The sequence below is a fragment of the Apium graveolens genome, chromosome 7 (genome assembly GCF_009905375.1).
Source record: "Apium graveolens cultivar Ventura chromosome 7, ASM990537v1, whole genome shotgun sequence".
Classification (NCBI taxonomy): Eukaryota; Viridiplantae; Streptophyta; class Magnoliopsida; order Apiales; family Apiaceae; genus Apium; species Apium graveolens.
In genome coordinates, this window is record NC_133653.1 from 22,142,627 (window position 1) to 22,164,737 (window position 22,111).

Consider the following 22,111-nt stretch of genomic DNA (forward strand, 5'->3'; position numbering starts at 1 on the left):
AGAAGGCATATGAGTTCTTTACCTTCTGGGAAATCCACCAAGAAAGCAAAGAAACCGTTACAGATCCTTGGTCAGAAGCTGAATGTGAATTCGATCATATGTTTCTGGACATGATATTTTAAGCGAAGAAGAAGCAGAACATGTTATTCCTCAGGTTTATTTTTTAACAAATACAACTCCTTTGTTTTGTGGAACATACAATTTTGTTGACTATTTTTTTGTGTATTAGCCAAAAAAAGAAAGTAAAAACTGTTAAAAAGGTTAACGAGTCGTCGTTAGACCAAGGGACCCGTTCATGTTCAGTAAATCAAACTGAAGGGAGAACAGAGGTATATGAAATTATTTTAATATAATTTATCTTTGTGTATTTCATATGCATCTACATAGTTGATTTTAGTTGTAATTTAATTCTTGTTTTAATTTAATTTATTTTTTTGTATTATTCGCAAGGTTAATGATAGAGATATATTACCACCTCCCCCGCCACTACCAGCTCCCCCACCACTTCCTCTTGATCTATCACAGTTGCAAAGGCCTCCTGCCAAGTGAAGGGATTGGTACAATGGAGGCATTTGTTGATTATACAAAACGTAAAAAAGATGCGAATAACAAATGCGTGTCAATGATGATGAAAATTGTGATGGGAATAACTTCCAAACTGTTGTGGATAGTGTCTTCGAAATAGGTTTGTTTCAATAATAGGTAATGGTCTTATTTTTTATATCAGGAATACGCATATTTATTTGTGGCTATTTTAGTAGGTGAATCTAGTACCAAAGTACAAGGCGTAGAGGACCTACGAAAATGAATCATGTTTTCATCAAGGAGACTCGATGAAAGGCCAGTTATTAATTTAAATCGTGACCTCCAGGCCCGTGTCAAAGGAAAAAAAAGGTCATTACTGAATTCAGTAGTTTCATCGGGACTGATAGCAAGGCTATACATCCCACTTGATTATGTAAATTGGTCTAAAGTTCCTGAAGCAATAAAAGATGGATGGTGGGAATATATCAAGGTAAAAAGCACTTTAATTGTTTTTTACTAAACATGTTCAGTATTTTTTTTCTAAATTAACTTGTTCTGTGTTTTAACACAGTATTTTATGTAAATTGTGTTGTCCTTATTATTTATTCTAGTGACGTAAATTGTGCAATAACCTGTTTTTTTATCATAATGTTTCTTTAATTCTTGATTCATATCATTTCCTTGGTTAGACAAAAATACTAGGTTTGTTTATCGTAAATAGTTGCTTCTTTCTTGATTCTTATCCGTATTTTTATATACCTTATTAGACAAAGTACATAATTCCTGAGGAAGGCAAGGATTGGGTAATTAAAAGCCTTGCTGATGACTGGAGGGTATATAAATCTCGTGTTAAGAGTGCATGCTATACCAAATTTGATACCGACGCTGAAAGGATGAAAAGCAGGCCTGCAAATATTCCAGTGGAACAGTTCAAGGTGCTTCTCAAGTACTGGAGTGATGAATCAGTCAAGAAAAAAGCTGAAACAAATAAAAAAAATCGAAAGAATGTGACTGATACTCATACTGTTGGGCGCACTAGTTTTGCTCAGATTCGTAATGAAATGGTATGACGTACCCATATTTGTTGTTTACCAGTCCCTTCATTTATTTCTTGTAAGAAAACTGATACATTTTATTTATTCTAGAAAATTGGTAAAGATGCTCGTGCACAAGAAACAAAGAAGGCAATTTATCCAAAAACCCGCAAAGGCCATAAAAATGATGGTAAAAATAGCACTTTATATTTCTTGACCAATTTTACAAGTATTTTTGCTCATAAATTGCATCTTCAGATTTTATGACAAATTTTATAAGTATTTTTGTTAATAATTAGCCCTGCTTTATTTTTTCATAAATTTTACAAGGAGAAATTGTATTTTATTGAAATAATGTTTGTGGTCAATTTTATACGTAGGAAAAGAAAAATGGAAAAACTCCTCAAGAATCAACTGATGAGGATGAGGAGATGGCAGATCTTGATCTTGCAGCTCATGGGCCTAACTGGCTTGTGGAAGGAGTGGCATAACAAGGAAGACGAAGAAAAAATTGACAAAAGAGGGAAAAGCAGATTCTTCGGAACTGGAAAAAAGCAACTGAAAAGCTAGCTGCTGCAATGGAGGAGAAAATGCAAAGAAGCTAAGGAAGATTTTTGAAAAACTTGGTGAACTGAATCATGGTCTAAATATCGATGTTGAAGAACTATGTGCTCAAAGTTCTGCCGAGATTGATGAAAATGAAGATGATTATGAGGATGCAGAAAAAGTTAGCGACGATGATGGTGATGCAGATGGAGATGAAGATGAAGTTGCAGGGGCCATCTGATGTTTACTTTAATTTATCTTTAAGTTATCTGCAGTTTGCTATAGCTAGCTTCTTTTGTTAAATTCGAACTCGAATTTGGTTTAGTTGTGTGCGACTAAATTCTCTCGCGAATTTGGTTTAGCTATCTATTGGTATTTTCAAATAGACTTAAATTATGAATGTTTATAAGGATGATGTTGGGACAGCCTGAGAGCTGCTTTTAATTTGGTCATGGTACTTTTGAATGACAATTGCTTGGTTTGTGGCATAAAAAAATGCCTGGCTAGTATATTTTACAAACAGTTCCTTTCAATTTTTTTTTTAAAATACTGTTGCAATTTTGTCCAAATTCGTTACCGTTTAAAATTACATCAGCCATAAAATATTGCAGTCGGTTCAAATTTTGTTGCAATATTTGTTAAATTTGACCTAAAATTCATTACAATAGGACCAGTTAATGTTGCCTTAAGCTGGTTATTTAGCAGACAAAAACATCTATTGCAATGATTTTACTGTGTTGTTGTAAAAAATATTTTGTTGCTAAATATTGTCTACTGCAATGAGGTTGTGTTGTTGCTATACATGGCTCAAAACGTTGTTATAGGACCCCTATTGCATCACCACCGGATGCAACACCAAAAATTTTCCATATTTGTTGCCATACTTTCTACTGCAACATAAAAAGCCCTTTAGGCAATAAATTTTTGCTGTTGCTATATGCATTCTATGGTGTAGTGTAACTCTCCCTCCCACCAACTATTGGCCCAATTTTGTTCTGAAAAAACAGCTCAGCCCAACATGTTTTTTGCTTAAATTTAAATTATTAGTTTCTCTTTTTTCTAATAAATATTATTTTAAATATTTAATTATGAGAAATAAATAAATTAAATAAAAACAATATATAAATATTTTAAAATGATATATAATATATAATGATTTGTTAAGTTTATAAATCAATATAATATTGTAAATCACGTAACTAATATTATTAACTTCTAAAAATATATAAAATATATATTTCAATTATTATATCATTTCTATGTAAATAATTATTAATTAGTTAAATTAAAAAATCATCGTTAATCATCTATGTCATTTTGGTAACACATTTTGACTATACCGCAACATCAAAAAATAGGGGTTGAGATAGGCATGAGTTTAGAAGGCTATTATTACACTTTTGTTTGCAACCCTAGTGTGAACGGTTACGGAATCCAATCTATGGCGAAGTGACAATACTCAAAATAACCCATAGCATTGATAACACTCATTTAAATTTTGCGTTTACACTACGGCATAAACGGCCTTCTACCACATAATTACGTGATGTTGCCGTAGATAATGTTACAGTAGCTATATGATAATGTACCATACTGCAACATATTTTAATTATGTTAGCATAGGTCTCGTAAAGTGTTGCCAATACATATATTAATAAAAATATTCATTTTTTATTAAAAATAAATAAGTAAATGCTGATGTGGCAGAGCTGGGTCCCCAAACTGCTAACGTGACAGGTGGGTCCCCATGTGGGCCTCACCCTGTTGACGTCGCAGTGGGACCCTACTGATGTGGCAGGGGGTCCCCCATGTGGGCCCCACTCTGCTGACGTGGCAGAAATTTTGCACTACCAAGGATTTGAACCCAAGACCTCCTACAGAACAAAGTTGAGTGCAAACCACTACACCAAGGAAGACAATGTGTTTTATTCCACATTATTTAAATATAACCTTATAGAAATAATTCATTTCTACTTAAATTAAAGGCTCTTTTAACTCCTTTAATTTTTTTAAAATAAAATTTTCGACGATCCTTCCGTACGGATGTTAAAAACAATCGATTTTAGGTGTGTACCATCATTATTATAATTTTTTTAATATTTATTTTACAAGATTTTATATCAGTCAAAGTAGTCAAAATAGACCAAGCCTTGTTTGCGCTACTGTCCCGAATGAAGTATCGATGCTTTTAAAATAAAATTTCGACGATCCGTCCGTACGAATGTTAAAAACAATCGATTTTAGGCGTGTACCATCATTATTATGTTTTTTATTTTTATTTTGCGAGATTTTATATCAGTCAAAGTAGTCATAATAGACCAAGGCCTGTTTGCGCTGCTATCCCGAATGAAGTATCGATGCTTTTAAAATAAAATTTCGACGATCCGTCCGTACGGATGTTAAAAACAATCGATTTTAGGTACGTACCATCATTATTAGCTTTTTTTATATTTATTTTGCGAGATTTTATATCAGTCAAAGCAGTCATAATAGACCAAGGCCTGTTTACGCTGCTGTCCCGAATGAAGTATCGATGCTTTTAAAATAAAATTTTGACGATCCATCCGTACGGATGTTAAAAACAATTAATTTTAGGAGTGTACCATCATTATTAAGTTTTTTTATATTTATTTTGCGAGATTTTATATCAGTCAAAGCAGTCATAATAGACCAAGGCCTGTTTGCGCTACTGTCCCGAATGAAGTATCGATGCTTTTAAAATAAAATTTCGATGATCCGTCCGTACGGATGTTAAAAACAATCGATTTTAGGCGCGTACCATCATTATTAAGTTTTTTTATATTTAGTCTGCGAGAATTATATCAGTCAAAGCAGTCTGAATAGACCAAACCCTGTTTGCGCTACTATCGATTTTAGGGGTATACCATCATTATCATAATATAACAGTCAAAATAGAGTAACCTCCACAGTGCACTATTTTTTAAATCTGTTATTGATTTTGATTTTAATTATGATATTAATTTTGATTTATGAAAATATCCATAAATATGACAACTTTTTTTTTTTCTTTCATGTTTTCTTTTTAAACAAAAATAATATGTTTAAAAAAACTTATACTTTTTAAAATTGTAAGAATAAATCTAAATTCATATATTTAGATGAAAAATGGAAGATATTCATTTTATTTACATGTAAGTAGCGATTTCTAAAAATATTAAAAATAAATTAATAAATAACATTTTTATGAGCTTTGATTTTTTTTTTCTGAATCAAGCAAAAACAATACATACTCGGCCTTTGAACAGAAAAATCAAAATCTAACAAAAAGACCTAATCTAACGATTCTAATATGTGCCAGCTCATCGATCCGTGTGAAACAAACACATCTTGTGGTATATACAGATTCACAAATCAATCTATCTCTCTCTCTCTTTTCCCCCAATTCTCAAACCCTAAATTCCCAAAGCAGCAAAGAAGTCCGCCGAGAAGAAGATAGTAGCCGAGAAAACTCAGGCGGAGAAGACCAAGGACAAAACCTGGAGTTTCGAGGAGCTATACGCAAAGGCGAGTTCGAGTTCCTGGACCTTTGGTGGTGGCATCAGCGAATTCTAGTAGCTCAAATGGAAAACCTGGAGACCGAAACGCTACGGTGTTGATGGAGAGTACTTTAAAGGAAATGAGAGATGCTGCTCCGATGAGCAATGCGGACTCTAAGACTACAGGTCTAAGCATTCTGAGACGGAGCAGCGGAGACGAAGCAAGATTAACGAGAGGCAAGGTTCTTTTTGAGGTGTCATTTTGTTATTTTTTTCGTATTGATGATAGTGTTTTTGTGGTAATTTAAATTGTGGTTTAATTCCAGGATTCTAAAGAGGTTTAGGTAATTATAATCTCACCTTTGGTGTTCTACATGTTTCTTACTTTACTTTTCTACAATCTTCCCCCATCCAACTACTAGAGGAACGTCAATTGATTATACCTTTCACCTTACTCTGGAATTCAATTCTTGGTTTGATCACCGTTAATATACTTGGTTTCGCAAACATGACACTTTGACCTGACTTTAGGTATACGTGTATAGTATACATTCACCTTATGTACCATCCTATAGCTTCTGCAGGCCTTCATCAAAATCAAGTGAAAAATTAGAACTTGATCACATCTGGTTCTATATATAATTTTAATTAGCCAACATCAAGAATCAAGATTAAATATGGGTAATTGTTGGGTTTCTTCTGCTTCTTCTTCTGTCAATCAGACTCCATATTCCACAGGCCCCATCAGCTCAGGTACCACACAGTTATTCTCTCTGACTTTCTTTTGGCAAATCCATACATGTCTGATGATTCTTATAACAATCTCATAATTATGTAACTCTTGTTTAGTTGTAAAGTCTCTGTCTTTTTTACTTTGGTGTTGATCTTGATCATATTTGGAAGTGTTATAACAATTTAAGATTCTGAATTACAACATGTTAATATGTAATCAACTTTGTTCATTAGATTCTAGTTGATGATGATTAGATTCCATGGATTTTTCTTGATTTGCTGTAAATTTTATATTTTAGGAGGTATATCACAGACAATCAGCAACACAACATCTTCGGGAGGCATCAATGTTTCTGGGAATAGCTAGTTCTCGGCATCAAGCGGAGGGTCAGAGGTGTGTCCTAGTGGTCAGATATTGCCAACTCCTAATTTGAAGGTGTTCACTTAGGCAGAACTAAAGATTGCAAGTTAAATCACTTCTTCCACTTCTGCAACAGTATCAACGAGAGCGTCGAGATCCGTATGATTACATTCTTGTTTTTGTTACTACATTATACTCCCTCTGTCCCATCTTAACTGATGTTTGACTCTCCGATACACATATTAAGGTGATAAAAAGTGAAAATTAATTAAAATGAGGGGGAGGGAGTATCTAGTACTGATCTTGTCCAGCCCACTAATAGTCATAATATGCAATTTCCTGTTAGATCTTTCTCGTTGCCAGAATTTAGGGACGAGGTTCAAGAAGTTGTCAGGCCAATCCTCAATGCTTACTATAAAGTAAGTCTTACGTTCTTATTAGAAGTTGGGTAGATATTCACATTTTGTCGATTTGTAATCTTGGGTGCACTTATATAATATTTGTTCCCTTACAAAATAAATAAATGTAATATTTGTTTTTATATATAAAGTGGATAAGGACTGCATTTCTAACATTAATTAGCAACTTTTGCCCTTAATTTTATTCATATATTATTATATCTGTAAAAGCACATGTCTGGACATGTGTATATCATACCTATAGTGAACTTTACTTTACAGGGAGATGTCAAATTTCTGAAGAAGTATTGTATCCCTGAAGTAATTGAACGGTGTAGTGCAGAACACAAGGTTTATGCAAGCCAAAATATTGTAGTTGATAAAAAGGTAAAATAGATCAAATCCAGATGGATTCTCTTGCTTTGGATAGTGTTTTCTTTTCATGTGGTCTGATTTACTTGGTAATTCTTAAGCAGTTTTTTTTTAAATGGTCAAATCTTTTGGGTTTTTATTTCCGCATTATTTACATGTCTTTATTCTGAGTTGCGTAATCATTTCTTATCTTAGCTGAATACATATGTGAAATTTCTGTGATGTAATACTTCTATGAATAAAGCATGAGTATTGTTTTCACACCTTTCTCATCCAAATCTTGTTAAACTGGTGGGACAATCTCATTGTCTTCTATACTGCAAGAAAGGCGGTAGTAAGTCGGCCTTTGTGTCTTTAACCAGAGTCTGACAATCTCATTGTCTTCTATACTGAGCAGGAGGATGCTCTGTGCTGCCACTTCCATGGGAAATACGCTTAAAGATTCTGATTGGAGCTGCTAGAGGTTTGGCATTCTTACACGCAGCAAAAAAAAAAGATAATATATAGAGACTTCAAAGCCTCGAATATTTTACTGGATGGGGTAAGTATAACTAGTACAGTAGGTTGGTTTGTCCGTGCCAACAAGGGCATAGCCAGTAAAACCAATTACTCGGGTCAAAAAGTCAGAAAATAAATTCAAGTATATTTAAATAATTAATATATAGATATAATTGCAAGACAAATTGTAATATTAATAATATATAACTAAGTACATCAGTTCCATAATTATATTACAAGCAACAGAATGACAAGTTCAAATTAGGGAGAGTGACTACATAATAACATCCATAATATTTCATTTATCTTGCGAATACAGAATTAGCTAAGCAAGTTACTTTATTAGCATAAACAGATCAATTTGTCTGGGAATCCTGATTACTTTAGATTGTGACTTTTTGCCATATTTGAATATTAGAATCCTGATTAGTTTTTTTACAGTCATTCACCTTAACTGTTTTTTTCCGATAGTTCCTATAGTTTGCGTATTATTGTTTTATGTCATACAACATAGCTAATCAAGTCAGTAACTAATGTCAGTAATCAATTTCAGCATTGTAAGCAGGAATTCCAGTGTGCTCAATTGAAAAAAATATCAGAACCAATTGAACATGCTTTAAAGAGACAACAGCGTGGATTGGATCCTGATTCTGATAATCTATCAATTATCATTGAGTCGCTTAGTTTGACAGCTGACCTGAAAGAGAGTATTGCATTAGAAAAGGAAAGGATGAGAGCTGTGACTAATAAAAGCCAAGGGGATATAGATCTTACTAACCAGCTGGTTCGTGGCAGAGCAGTAACAAGATTCTACAGAAATGGGTAAAATGAACGTCAAATTTGTTAGCACAGCTGAAGAATCTGAAATATATGCTCTCTCTTTTCCGTGTTGCTTAAGTAGCTGCCAGATTAATTAGTTAAGTTAATTGTGATTCCTGTATAATAGACTTGTAATCTTTGTAGATTAGTAGATTAGTTCATCAGGTGATATTAATTAGTTCATCAGGTGATATTGTATTGTGTTTCTATTGACTTTGATTGAAAAAAAAGTTCTATATAGAACTGGGATTTAATGTATGCAGAAAGTATATTTCAAATTTTGTCCATTGTTATTGTGTTGCAATAGATAGTAAAAATGTTGCAAATAGGTACTAAAAATTGTTGCAAAAGGGCCATGTGTCAAGCTGTACCCACATGTCAGTGGGCCCCATCTGTCAGTATCCCACATGTCAGTGGGCCCCACATTTGTCACGTGTCAAAGTGCCATGTGGCAGTCTACGTGTCAGTTTGACCCCATTTTTTTGCCATGTCATTGCTTTTTGCAACATAATTTTTGGTGTTGTCCTTGATAAGAAAATCTAAGGCAACGCCAAAAATAATAACATCACAAAAGTGTTGCCGTAGAAAATTTTTGGTCTGTTGCAACAATTATTTGGCATGTTGCAACTTTGTGGAATGATGCAGAAGGCCACTTTTGGTGTAGTGTTATTTATATTGTGATGGACACTTCGTCAAAAATAGGACTTTTAATTTCCTTTCTAACATCATAATAACGGTACTTGTAAAGTATAAAGTGAAGTATGCATAAGAGTACACTTCTTTATACACATTACTCCCTCTCTCCACTAGAAATTATACATTGAATAGGAGATGACACACATTTTAACGATTTTTTATAACATACTTGCATATATTATATTAATTTAATTTTACTTCTACATAAAAAATTGATATTTAATGGGACAGGGGAGCTACCATGGCATAAACTATGAAGAATTCAATCCAAAACCAAAGCAACTCATAGTTATGAAACTGTAAGAGACTGCTATAATACTATGTAATGCGATGCATGTACAATACTCCCGTTAGCTCTGTAAGAGGAATTGGATTTTTGTGGAGTTAGATTAACCAAAATTTGGTTGAAGTTTATTAATATTTTATAATTAAATAAAATTTAAAATTTATATCATAGAAAAGTATATTTAATATATTTTAGTATAGATTTTTCAATTTTATTGAATAATACGTATAAGAGTAATTTTAATTTTTAATTAAAAATTGATTAATTGATGGCTAAAAAGAATATATAACAATAAAAAAAGGACTGAGTGAATATAAAATAATGGCAGGTACTTTTTTAGGGTAGGTTTACTCGGTTGTCAATTTAATACTCCCTCACTCCCATAAAACTTCTCCTCTTTTGACTTCTGAACACTGTTCATGATAAAGATTAACTATTAATTTACGTATATTTTATAAGATCAAATATAGTAATGAGTGATCTTGTTGGATTCGTATTTATGAGTATTTTAATACAATATAATGAAATTTTTATATTTAATACTAATACAAAATTAAAGATATTAACAATCAAATATGTGCATTCGCAAACGTGTCAAACACAAATAAAAAATGTTTTTAGGAACGGAGGAGGAGTACCTTACACTGTTCAATGAATACAACCAGGCTAATTTTATATGAATAGGATTGTAATATGATCTGGACATAGAGGCATGCGCACTCTCCCCCATTAATAAGAGTTGGATAGGATTGTACAACGTTTAATGGTTCCCATCCCGGAATCCTGTGCCATGATTTTATAGTTTATTATCGTTACAAAATCAATGTGTGTATCTCTTTAGTACTCCCTCTGTCCCTCCCATTTGTTTACACTTTCCTTTTTGGGATGTCCCTTCCAATTGTTTACATTTCAAAATTTTCCAAAAATAGTAAAGTTTTTATAATTTTTAAATTAACTACATCCACTACTTTCCTCCACTATACCCACTTTATACATATAATATAATCGGTCCCACTACATTACTCATTTTTTCAACTTTTCTCCACTACTTTATCATTTTTCTTAAACTCCGCGCCCCACGCCCCACCCAAATGTAAACATTTGGGAGGGACGGAGGGAGTAATAGTTGGAACGTATTATTCTCCGACAGAAAAATTTACACGACTTAGGCATTAAAATTTACACGATTATAAAGGAGTAAAGTGATGTAATAAAGTTTTAGAAAATATAAAGTTTAAGTGTGCAATGTATGCTTTAAAATAACTGAAGTGCAAAAAACTTGCCTCTCAAGAGTACTAAATTAATAATGAAATCGTATTTTAGATTATGGTCAGATTATAGTCATTACATTTTGTTGAAATTTTTGCTCGATTTATTTTGTTAGTCAATTTCATTTCATGTATCCTTGAAACTCGGATAGAGAATGATACTGTATCAAAGCAATATTATTTTGTTGCTAATTTCAAAGCCATTATTTCTAGTTACTTGGATGAAGAAGAAAGCAATTGAGAAATAGTAAAATAAAATAAATTCTTAATTTTATATATTTTCGGTCAATATTGATTTTTTTCAGATTTTCCATCATGGACCGTAGGCATAAAAATCATCGAAAATAGTATCTTCCATACTAAATCTGGGAAGTTCATAAAATTCATTTTCAGAATCTGCATATTATGTGGTCTTCATAAGATCAATGACAAAGAATGAAAAGTAAATATATTTCTTTATCTTAATTTAAAGAAAAAATGATAATCCTCAACTTGCATTACACTTTTTTCTCATCTTTTCTTCATCCATCTTCTCTGCATGTGCCCCTGTATTTATCACAGTGCCACTGTTTAAAATGTTGCAAAGAAGTACAATTAAACATCAAATCTTATCCTCACCTCATGTCACAATTTAAAACACGTAGACATGATTTCAAAATATGGTATAAAAACACAAGACCTTGGAGTGGATTGTGTACTGTCAAAAAGTATCCCTTTACCATTTTGCACATGATTTCCTAGAGGAGTTCCACAACGCTTCTTATCACACAAAAAGGTACAAAGAAATACATCAACTTATTGCATAACAAATTAATATTTCGACTTGTAGAGTACTCACAAAACTGTGGGATCTGTACCAAATCAAAAAGCTGGACAAATTATAATTATAACAAATTATAATTATAAAGATGAATTTAAAACCGATAAACATGTAAACATATTACTTGTATCTTTAAAAATCATGCTACATCTGTTGTTTCCATTAACAAATCAAGTGTTTCGCTTGAAAATGTCCGAAAATGATGCTCTTCATATACTATTCTCTGTAACGAATAAATTGAGGAGATCTAAAGAGTAAAATTGCAACAGAACGGAATCAAAGTTGTTTTCTTATTATTACAACTGAACATAATCAAAGTAGATAGATGCATATATGAAACCAACTAACAGTGGCAACATATAATATAACCAACATTAACCAATACTAAAAAAGCTCCGCCTGATCAGCTTCTCAATTTATCTATTGAAACTACCTTCTGAATTGTTATATAATATTTCTAGTGCAAAATATTCTGAGTTGAAGTTGCAAAACAAAAAATTTATAAAACTAATACAAAGGAGAGACATTTAATTTGAGAAGTGTACTATCATAGATTGTAAAGAAACACAGGGGACCGGTAATATATTGAAAATGTCCTGCATAGGTTTGAAAAGAGAACATAGATTAGCTTTATATGTACAGAAAATCTCTTCACACACTAAAGATTCATAAAAGTTAAAATACGTAACTTTGAAAGAGTGTAAACCTCGTGAAAGAAGCAGACCTGGTAAAACTTAACAACCTAGACATGGTGACCATAGAACAAAATCCGGTAAAAGAGTGTAAAATGCAAACAAAAAAAACTTAAATTTCCTAGCAATCTACAACAAAATTTGTACAAATTTTTGTCAAATTATAAAAAGCGCAAACACTTCAAATCATCTTGAAACAATGCATCTAAAACACAAATAATAATTCAAGATTATGTAATTAGTATACATGTTCTTTAATGCGCGTAGATTATCAGGTTAAACCTGCAAAAACAAAGAGATGAATAAGAGTAAGAAATATGAGAGATTTGTAGACTTAAGCTTGCAAAACCAAAGTTAACACATCGCAAATTAAGAATAAGAGAATTATAGAAAGACAAGCTTAAATTTGAAAGATAAAAAGGAAAAAAGAGAACCTCAAAGAAGATAACTATATGAGAATTTGAAATTTGAATTGTGATGGAGGGTTATAGCAGTTATAGGCTACACACGTGATTGGAGTAGTGGTTCAGAAAGCAGTTGTGGTTCAGAAATTTGATGTTTAAATCATGTTACCTGTTCTTAAGTGAGCAAAACCAAGTCAAACCTGCAAAAACAAAGATGCTGAAAATGTATAAAGCCAAACCAAATCTGAAGACATAAATCTACATCACAGAAGCTAACACATCGCAATTTAAAAATAAAAATACTACAAATAACAACTCAACACACCCACTCTTAAGTGTATCATACACTATATTTTTCCTGAAAAATACCCCAAGTTAAAATTGTCAAACACAAGTTGAGTAGAGCCATTTTTTAAATTTTAAAAGCTCAAAGTGAGCAAAGCACCTCCAAAAATAGCACCATATGAAACCAAGTCACAGTTTTCACACTAACCAATACTAAAAAGAAATTGCAGAAACTTGTACGAAAATGTAGAAAAGGTAAACAACTGAAATAATTTACAAACAAAGTATCCAAAACATAATTGAAATTTCAAAATTAATTAGATTACATATTCTATAATAAGATAAACCTAAACAGTAAGAGATTTAGGGAAAACCTTAAATAATCTACAAACAATGTGTTAAAAAACACAATTAATATTTCAAAAGTAATTAGGTTACCTGTTCTTTAATAAGTTAAACCTGCAACAACAAAGAAAAAAAAAGAGTTTAACAATTATAGATTTAGACATAAAATTGCAAAGGTAAAGCTAACACATCACAAATTAAGAATAACACTATTAAAATCGGATCCGGAATGTCAATAAAAAACTGAAGCTTGTAGAATTGTAGAGAAAAAACCTTGAATATGAAAGATAGAGAGGGGAGAAGTGAACCTGAAAGAAGGTTTGTAGATAAATTTAAAGTTTGAATTCAAATTTTGAATTGTCAAGGAGTGTTTCAAATGACCTGTTATTATGCTTTTTCAGTGTATAGGCAGATGTAGCCTGCAGGTATGGTGCACACGTGATTTGAGATGAAAAATAATAGCTCAAAAAGCAGTAGAAGTTTAGATGAAAGGGATGTAAGATTGTAAAATATATCAGAAAAGGGCATTTGATGTAATGGTTCCAATGTGTAAAATTAATGGCATTTGTTGTAATTATAGATGAAGGTTAAGGGTATGGGGTGTAAAAAAGCTTGTTTTGGAATCAAGATTTATTATATAGATAGATAGATAGATATATTGACATTCATACGGTTGGATCATTCATAATAATTTTTTTAAAAATCAAAACATCAATATAGGATTAAAGACTAGTTAGAAATACTGGTGAGACTACTTGTTAACTGTTAAAATAGCAAACTAGGTAAATTTATTTTTTTACAAAAAATTTGTGATATCATTAATATATATAGATCTTAACATATGTACGGTTGGATTATTTATATATATATTTTTAAAAAAAAATGAAATATGAACATGGGACTAAACACTAGTTAGAAGTAATATTTAAACTATTAGTTGATTGTTAAAATTGTTAGATATATTTGAGATGTCATGTCTAATATGTTTCATGTTTAGTTTTCAGATCTTAACAAACAGGAAATATCAGGACTTACTGGAATCAGTACTTACTGGAAGTCAGAAGATAGATATCAGAACTTAAGGTCATATCATAACTTAAGTACGGGAGGACTTACAGTTAAGGAAGGAAGCTGATTTACAGGATAGAAGATCGAGACTAAAACAAAAGAAGATATGCATGGAAAGAGTTAGAAAATAAGAAGACTTGTATAAGATATTTGATTGATATATTTTAGGAGACAGAATTATATTGCATATCAATTAGAAGTTATCTTGTAACTGTGTACTATATAAACATAGATATAGGTTTACACCATATTTGTTATCATTATCGAGAATATCATACATTGTAACCTAGCAGCTCTTAGTGATATTTGTTCATCACTGAGAGAGAACAGTTCCATTGTAATAGAGTTTATTATATTGAATATATATGTTTACTGTTACTTGTGTTCGAAATCGATTTGATTGTATTCAACACTGTATTCAACCCCATTCTACAGTGTTGTGTGACCTAACAATTGGTATCATAGCTTATCTGTTAACACACATACAGTAAAGATCCAAAACAATCATGTCTGAAGAAGCAGAAACTCCAACCACGCCCACTAAAACTGAAGAAACTCAAAAGATTCAAACCCACAGTCGATATGAGACTATTAGGGTTCCTATACTGAGACCTTCTGAGTATCCCATATGAAAAGTGAAGATGGCTATGTTTCTGGAACCTACATATCCTGAATACCGTGACAGAATTAATGAAGGACCACATAAGCCAACCAAACTCTCTGTTGTAGTTGCAGATCAGCCAACAAAGACCATACCAAAAGAGAAAAGTGAGTATACAGCTGAAGATATCTCATCCATTGCCAAGGATGCAAAGGTAAGGCATTTGCTGCATAGTGCCATTGATAATGTCATGTCAAATAGGGTAATTCATTGCAAGACTGCAAAGAAGATACGGGATGCTTTGGAGATAAGATGTAATGACTGGGAAATTTACGTTTATATTATATCAGAATCATAATAAATAAGGTGTGTTAATGTGTCATTTATGTGTGATTATCTGTTAAACCCTGTTTGTTATGTGTTACGTGCATTTCGTGTCATTTCTGTATTTTTAAGGTATTTTTCAGATATTTTATTATGCATTCATCGTTTTCATTTCAAACGTTTTATGACCCAAACAATGATTTTAAAGCCAGTATTTCAAATAAAATAATGGGCCTTATTTTTCATCAAATGGCATTTACAATCGCAATATTCTGAACATCTAGAAATTTTATAAATTTTCTCGTTTTACGAAAAATGACTTTTCTGGGCCCCATTGGGTGTCAAAAAACCCCACAAAAATCACATTTTCATTTTTATAAAATTATAGGACTTTCATTTATATTATTTCTTTGCAATTTTGTATTATTCACAATTTTGGGAAATTTTGGCATATATATTGTATATATAAAATATTTATAAATTAAATTTTAATACTCAAAAATTATAAAATTAGGGGCCTATTAATTTTAAAAAGTGTAGAATTAGGGCCTTAATTTTAATTAGGAGTATTATTTTTACTACTATAAATAGCGTAATTTTTATTTAATTAATTATAATTAATCATTAAAATCTGCAAAATTAACAAAATTTTCTGAAATCGGGTCGGGAAGAACAGATTCGGGTCGAAGAATTAAACCGTGATTTTGATCTGATTACATCACCAAATCAAGCAGTTCGAGTATCCAAATCAAAGGTTTTGATCTGTTCTTTCTGTTTTTAGCATCAATTTCACGTTTTAATGCGTAGTTTTTGATTTTCGATTTCTAGGGTTTATGCTCGAATTAGGACTTTTTGATTCTAGGGTTATTTTGATATTTTGATGATTGATATAGCTTTGTTAGATGATTTACATTCGATTCATGGTGTTTAATTGAACAAACGATGTCTGGATAGTGATTCACGATTTCCAGGGTTTATATCGAATTTTCAAAACACAACTCGATGATTTTTGTGAATATTTGGTTCCTGATATGTTAGGGATTTGATTATATATGTTCTTAGCTTTGATTTGCACTATTAAATGTTAAGTTTTATGTACAAATGAATGATTTGGATTTTTGGCCGGAGTTCATGTTGATTTTGATCGGAAAAGATGAACCAGGAATGATTCTGTGATGTTTTGGCCGTGGTTAGATTGCTGTGTTGATTTGCAATAAAAAGCACTCAAAAACAGCACCAAACGGTGTTGATTTGAGGCTGATCGGAGTTGGCCGGACTCCGGGAACTAACCGGATTCTGGAAAAAAATCCGGTGGTGTTCTTGGCAACCCGGATGGTGACCCGATTGACCTGTGTGGTTGACCCGGTTTTGATCCATTTCTGACAGATTCTGGTTTCTGACAAATGTTTCTGTAATTTATTTTACTTTTATTTTTATTTTAATTATAAAATCAGTTTTATTTATTTTGTAAATTAATTAATTAATTATTTAATTAAGTGATTTATATTACAAATAATTCTGAAATATATTCTAAAAATCAGATTTAATTATTTTCTGAATTATTATTTATTTATTTATTATTTATTAATTATTTAAAAATGATTAATTATTTTGATAATTAATCAAATAATTTTTCAATAAATCATAATAAATTCATTTTAATTCCAAAATTATAGAAACATCATTTTTAATTCTGTTTTTTCTTAAATAATGATTTAAAAATTATTTTTGAGTTTTAAAAATTAATAATAATTATTTATAGTGAATAATAAATGGAATTATCAGTATTTAATTGATAATAATTAAACCGTTAGTCCGATTCGCGTGAAACGAAAGCCTGTTGACTCATAAAAATGGATTCTTTTCATTAAAAATAATACCAAAGCTTAATTTCTTCTAGAAATTTGTTGATTTTATTATCTGTTTGATTATCAGTCGAGATACGTGCCGAGACGAGTCCGAAAAATTCCGGAAAAATGGGAAACGAGTCAGATAACGATCAGTTGAGCGATCAGGGAGTCGATTTTGGTTCTAAAAATTATTTTAACCATAAAAAATGATTATGTGCTTATGTGCTTATGTGTATTACGTGGTTAATTGAGTCTTAATTGCTAATAAGTAATACCTGAGTCATTCATAAGCGCATGGGTAGATGTTAGGAACAGTGTGAAGTCGATTCAAGATACAAATAAAGTACGACGTGACTTAACCAGTCTGTTTTGCCAACAGAAGCTAAGCCAGCCAGGCAAGTTGAGTCAGTATTAGTCCAAGGTGATAGACGAAAGTGATCTAATTGTAGTGAGTCGCGCAGAAGGCAAGTTTTTCCCCTATTCTACTTTCAGAATAGTGATATTGATTCAAATGCTTATCACATTTGCACTCTTTTAATTATTGTTCTTAATCACTGATACACACCTGCTATTCCTTTGTTCATATTTCATTTCGATTCTAGATTTCTCCGTTTCTTTGAATACTTGGTTCATATTACATTGATGATACATTGAGATTGATATATTCTGGTGATTAGAATATGTCAAAGCATACCGATTGTTCCGGTTGCTAAGCGATGGACTGGATAATGATATTTTGGGATTGAGTGTGTCTTAATCCTGAGAACCGGAATGACTGGTGCCTCGACGTGGGCCGTAGTGCCTGGGGACCCGACTGGATCTATATATTAAGATATGGATCTGCATTATATTCTGACTGATCAACAGAATATAGATGTGAACTTGTGTCCAGTTTAGTTCATTTGTACTCGCCAGTAATGGCCTTCTTTCTATTCTCGTGGGGTTACATCTTTGCAGTATACCCGGGATGACGGATTCATTTAAAATGCTTTAACACTGTTTATATTTTGTGGACTTGTTGAGCAATTTTTGGCTCACCCCTTTTGTTGTTATTCACCTTATTATTTTCAGTTAAGAAGGAATATGAAACCAATCATGACTCAAGTGGTAAAGAAGCGGGTCAAGCCTTGGGATCCTCTCATACCCAAGGTGTTGATCCCAATCCAGGAAGAAAGCTTTGAGTTGCCCGAGCAGGTGGAGTGTTGATAGATAGTGTGTGTGTTTGAATAAAAGCTGAACTTAGTTAAAAATGAAATAGACAATGGTCTGTAATAAAGAGAGTTTGTGAGACTTTGAATGTTGGTTTGTAATAAAAGTAGTTAGTGGTTCTTGTTTTCACACTTCAACCTAAAAAGATCCTGGTTAGTGTTAAAGGGGTTTAATTTTATTTCTTTATTAATTGTTAATTAGATTGAACAGGTTTGGTGATTAGCTAGTAACCCCCAGACTTATACCCCGGGTCTGGAGGGCGTTACACAAGATGCCAGGGAACTGATGTAATCAAGAAGAACATGAGGACTATACTCACTCAAGAGTATGAGTACTTTGACTCAAAAGCTGATGAGTCGTTAACTGACTTATATGACGGGTTTGTCAAACTCTTGAATGATCTGCCACTGGTGGACAAGGAATATGATCTTGAAGATTAAAATCTAAAATTTCTTTTAGCTATTCCTGAAAGTTGGAATTTAAAGTCTACTACTATAATAGACAACTATGCTCTTGATGAAACTACTCTTGATGAAATTTATGGTATGCTCAAGACTTATGAACTTGAGATGGATCAAATAAGCAAGAGGCATGGGAGAACGTCAAGGACAGTTGTTCTTAGGCTGAGGAGGAATCCCCCAAAGTGGTTGTCTCAAAGAAAGGCAAAGGAAAGGCTTTCATCATAAAGTCTGATTCAGAATCATCAAGTTCTGATGATAATTCAGAAACTGAAAGTTTACCTAAAATAGATGTTGATGAAGAGATGATGAAATTGTGTGCTCTTATGGTGAAGGGCATTACAAAGATAGCCTCCAGGAAATTCAGAAAGGGAAAGAAGTTTTTCAGGAAAGGTGGAAGTTCTGATAAGAAAGGGTTCAGAAAGTATGAAGGCAAAAGTGCAAAGTCTGACAGAGGAGACAACTCAAATGTCAAATGCTACAATTATGATGAAAGAGACCATATATCTCCTGAATGCAAGAAAGGAAAGAGTGACAAAGGCAAGGCACTTGTCACAAAGAAGAAAAGCTGGACAGACTCTTCAGATTCTGAAAATGAGGTGAATTATGCTTTAATGGCAAATGCTGATGGCAGCCCTGAAACTGCTGAATTGAAGGTACCTCAAACAACTTATGCTTTTCATACTGATAATATTACTGAGTTGAGATTATATCTTAAAACCATGTTTATTAGTTACAGAGATCAAACTTTAACATATGAAGATTAACTTCTGAAAATCTTGCTTATAAGAAAAGGAATGACTATTTAGAAAAGGAGTTAGTTACGTTCCATCAAACTCAAAAGAAAGAGACGATGCTTTTTATGTTAGAGATGAAGTGCTAAAATTGAATCACTCTCTAAAAAACTGAGTTAGAAAAAGAAAAAGAGATTATCAGGACTTGGACTAACTCTAGCAGAACAACTCGGAATTTATTAAGTAGTGGGAACTGGAAAGAGGGCTTAGATTATGGAGATGATAAAAGTGAAAAAGGAACTGAACAAATTGAGCCAATTGTTGTTAAACAAACTGCTAAGCCAAAGGTAAATCCTGTTAAGTTTATAGCTAAAACTGTAAAGTCTGATTCTGAAAGATGAAAGAGTCTGTAGACAAAGTTAAGGAAAAGTCAACTTCCGACAAATTAGAACAGGATAAACCAGCTGAAGTTAACATAGGCTTAATGACTAAGAAGCAGCTTAAGCATAAGCTGAAAGAAATAAGGAATGTCAATAAGGTAAAGGCAGCTAGGAAAAATAGGAATGGAAAGGAAGGTGTGAATAAAAGAAATAATTATATGCCTGTTCCTAATGCTCCTAGAAAGAAATGTTATAACTGTGGAAACTTTAACCATCTTGCTTCTTTTTGCAGGAAGAATAAGAATATAAACTCTTTACCTCCTAAGTCAGGAATTAAGAGTCAGTCTGTTAGGCTTAAGCCACAAAATCTTTTTTTTCATTGTGGTAGTTTATGCCATTCCATTTATACTTGTAAGGAATATCATAGTTTGTACTATGATTATTATCAAATAAAACCTTCTTTGAAGAAAGTTACTTTAATTCCTTCGAGTGTAAAGTCTGATGCAAAGTCTGATATAAGTTCTGATAAACAACATCTTAGCATAAAATCTGATATTAAATCCGCTGCAAATTCTAAAAAACTTAAAAAGGCCAAAGGATCCAAGCAAGTCTGGATCCTTAAAACTAATTATTAATGGTCTTTGTGATTGCAGGGCAACAGGAAAGATATCCTAGTGCTGGACAGTGGATGTTCAGGATATATTATAAGCCCTGATATCCGACTTTGTGGAGAAAGCTGGCCCAGGAGTTTCTTATGGAGATGGCAATATGGGAAAAACTTTGGGATATGGCAATATCAATCATGGGAATGTCATCATTGAAGCAGTAGCTCTTGTCTCAGGACTTAAACACAATCTGCTAAGTGTGAGTCAAATCTGTGACAGAGGTTATCATGTGGATTTCTTTGAAGAACACTGTGAAGTTGTAAGCAATTCTACAGGCAAAGTGGTTCTGAAAGGCTACAGGCATGGTAACATTTATGAAGCCAGACTTTCAACAAGTACTGATGGTTCTGCAATCTGTCTGTTGAGTAGAGCATCAATTGAAGAAAGCTGGAATTGGCACAAAAGACTCTCTCATTTTTTTCAACAACATAAATGGAGCATGTAAAGAAATTCTGTGAGAGGACTGCCAAAATCAGTATTTGCTCCATGATGGCCTGTTGTTGATTCATGTCAAAGGCAAAATAAAGAAAATATTCATTCAAGAGCAAAACTGAATCCTCAAATCTTGAGCCTCAATCACCTACTGATGTTTGATTTATTTGGTCCAGCAATGTCATGTCTATTGCAAAAGAAATATGCTATGTTATAGTGGATGAGTTCATAAGGTACACTTGGGTGTATTTCCTGCACAAGAAGAATGAAACTGCATCAACACTAACTGATCATGCAGACAGCTGGATAAGTTGGTCAAAGATTCTGTTAAAATTATAAGAAGTGATAATGGCACTGAGTTCAAGAATTCAATCATGGAAGAGTCTGCAAAGAGCAGGAATCAACATGATTTTATGCCCTGGAACTTTGCAACAAACGGAGTTGTAGAAAGAACATGACTCTCATTGAAGTTGCACGAACTATGCTTGATGAAGCAAAGTTACCAACCTACTTTTGGGCGAAGCTGTGCAGACTGCTTGTTTTACACAGAATGCAACCTCATAAACACCATGTGATAAAACCATGAGATGGTGAAGAAAAATAAGCCAAATCTGAAATAACTTTCATGTTATTTTGATGTAAGTGTTTTGTTCTTAAGACTCATCCTGAACAGCTGTCAAATTTGATCTAAAGCTGATGAAGGATTTTTTGTTGGATATCCACTTTCCACAAAAGCCTTCAGAGTCTACAATTTAAGACAAGGGTTGTCCTGGAATCTATCAATGTCTTTTGATGATAAAAGATTACTGGAC

General features: G+C 32.5%; 1 protein-coding gene and 1 long non-coding RNA gene across 12 annotated transcripts; one reads left to right on the forward strand and one right to left on the reverse strand.

Annotated features, from left to right (window-relative positions):
• Window positions 1-5,441: 5,441 nt before the first annotated feature.
• On the forward strand, window positions 5,442-9,040 carry LOC141671921 (mitochondrial import inner membrane translocase subunit TIM44-2-like). 8 transcript variants are annotated; one of them, XR_012555303.1, is made up of 6 exons: window positions 5,442-5,856; window positions 6,634-6,854; window positions 7,042-7,114; window positions 7,376-7,480; window positions 7,863-8,006; window positions 8,517-9,040. XR_012555303.1 is itself a non-coding variant. In XM_074478365.1 (5 exons), exons 2-4 carry the CDS (start codon window positions 7,025-7,027, stop codon window positions 7,902-7,904), a joined length of 237 nt encoding a protein of 78 aa, XP_074334466.1. In that variant the 5' UTR covers window positions 5,443-5,839; window positions 6,634-7,024; the 3' UTR covers window positions 7,905-7,928; window positions 8,517-9,040. The 8 variants fall into 8 exon arrangements, 2 of the variants coding, with proteins under 2 accessions (XP_074334466.1, XP_074334465.1); XR_012555302.1 differs by having other exon boundaries at window positions 5,442-5,844; XR_012555304.1 differs by having other exon boundaries at window positions 5,444-5,839; window positions 7,359-7,480.
• Window positions 9,041-11,463: 2,423 nt separating this feature from the next.
• LOC141670614 (uncharacterized) lies at window positions 11,464-14,073 on the reverse strand. Of its 4 annotated transcripts, none has more exons than XR_012554659.1 (4): window positions 13,887-14,073; window positions 13,672-13,692; window positions 11,712-13,148; window positions 11,464-11,598 (listed from the first exon to the last, which is right to left on the reverse strand). It is a non-coding gene; the product is annotated as an uncharacterized LOC141670614 (long non-coding RNA). The 4 variants fall into 4 exon arrangements; XR_012554660.1 differs by having other exon boundaries at window positions 11,464-12,826; window positions 12,979-13,148; window positions 13,887-14,067; XR_012554661.1 differs by having other exon boundaries at window positions 11,464-12,448; window positions 12,542-13,148; window positions 13,887-14,066.
• Between the last annotated feature and the right edge of the window lie 8,038 nt (window positions 14,074-22,111).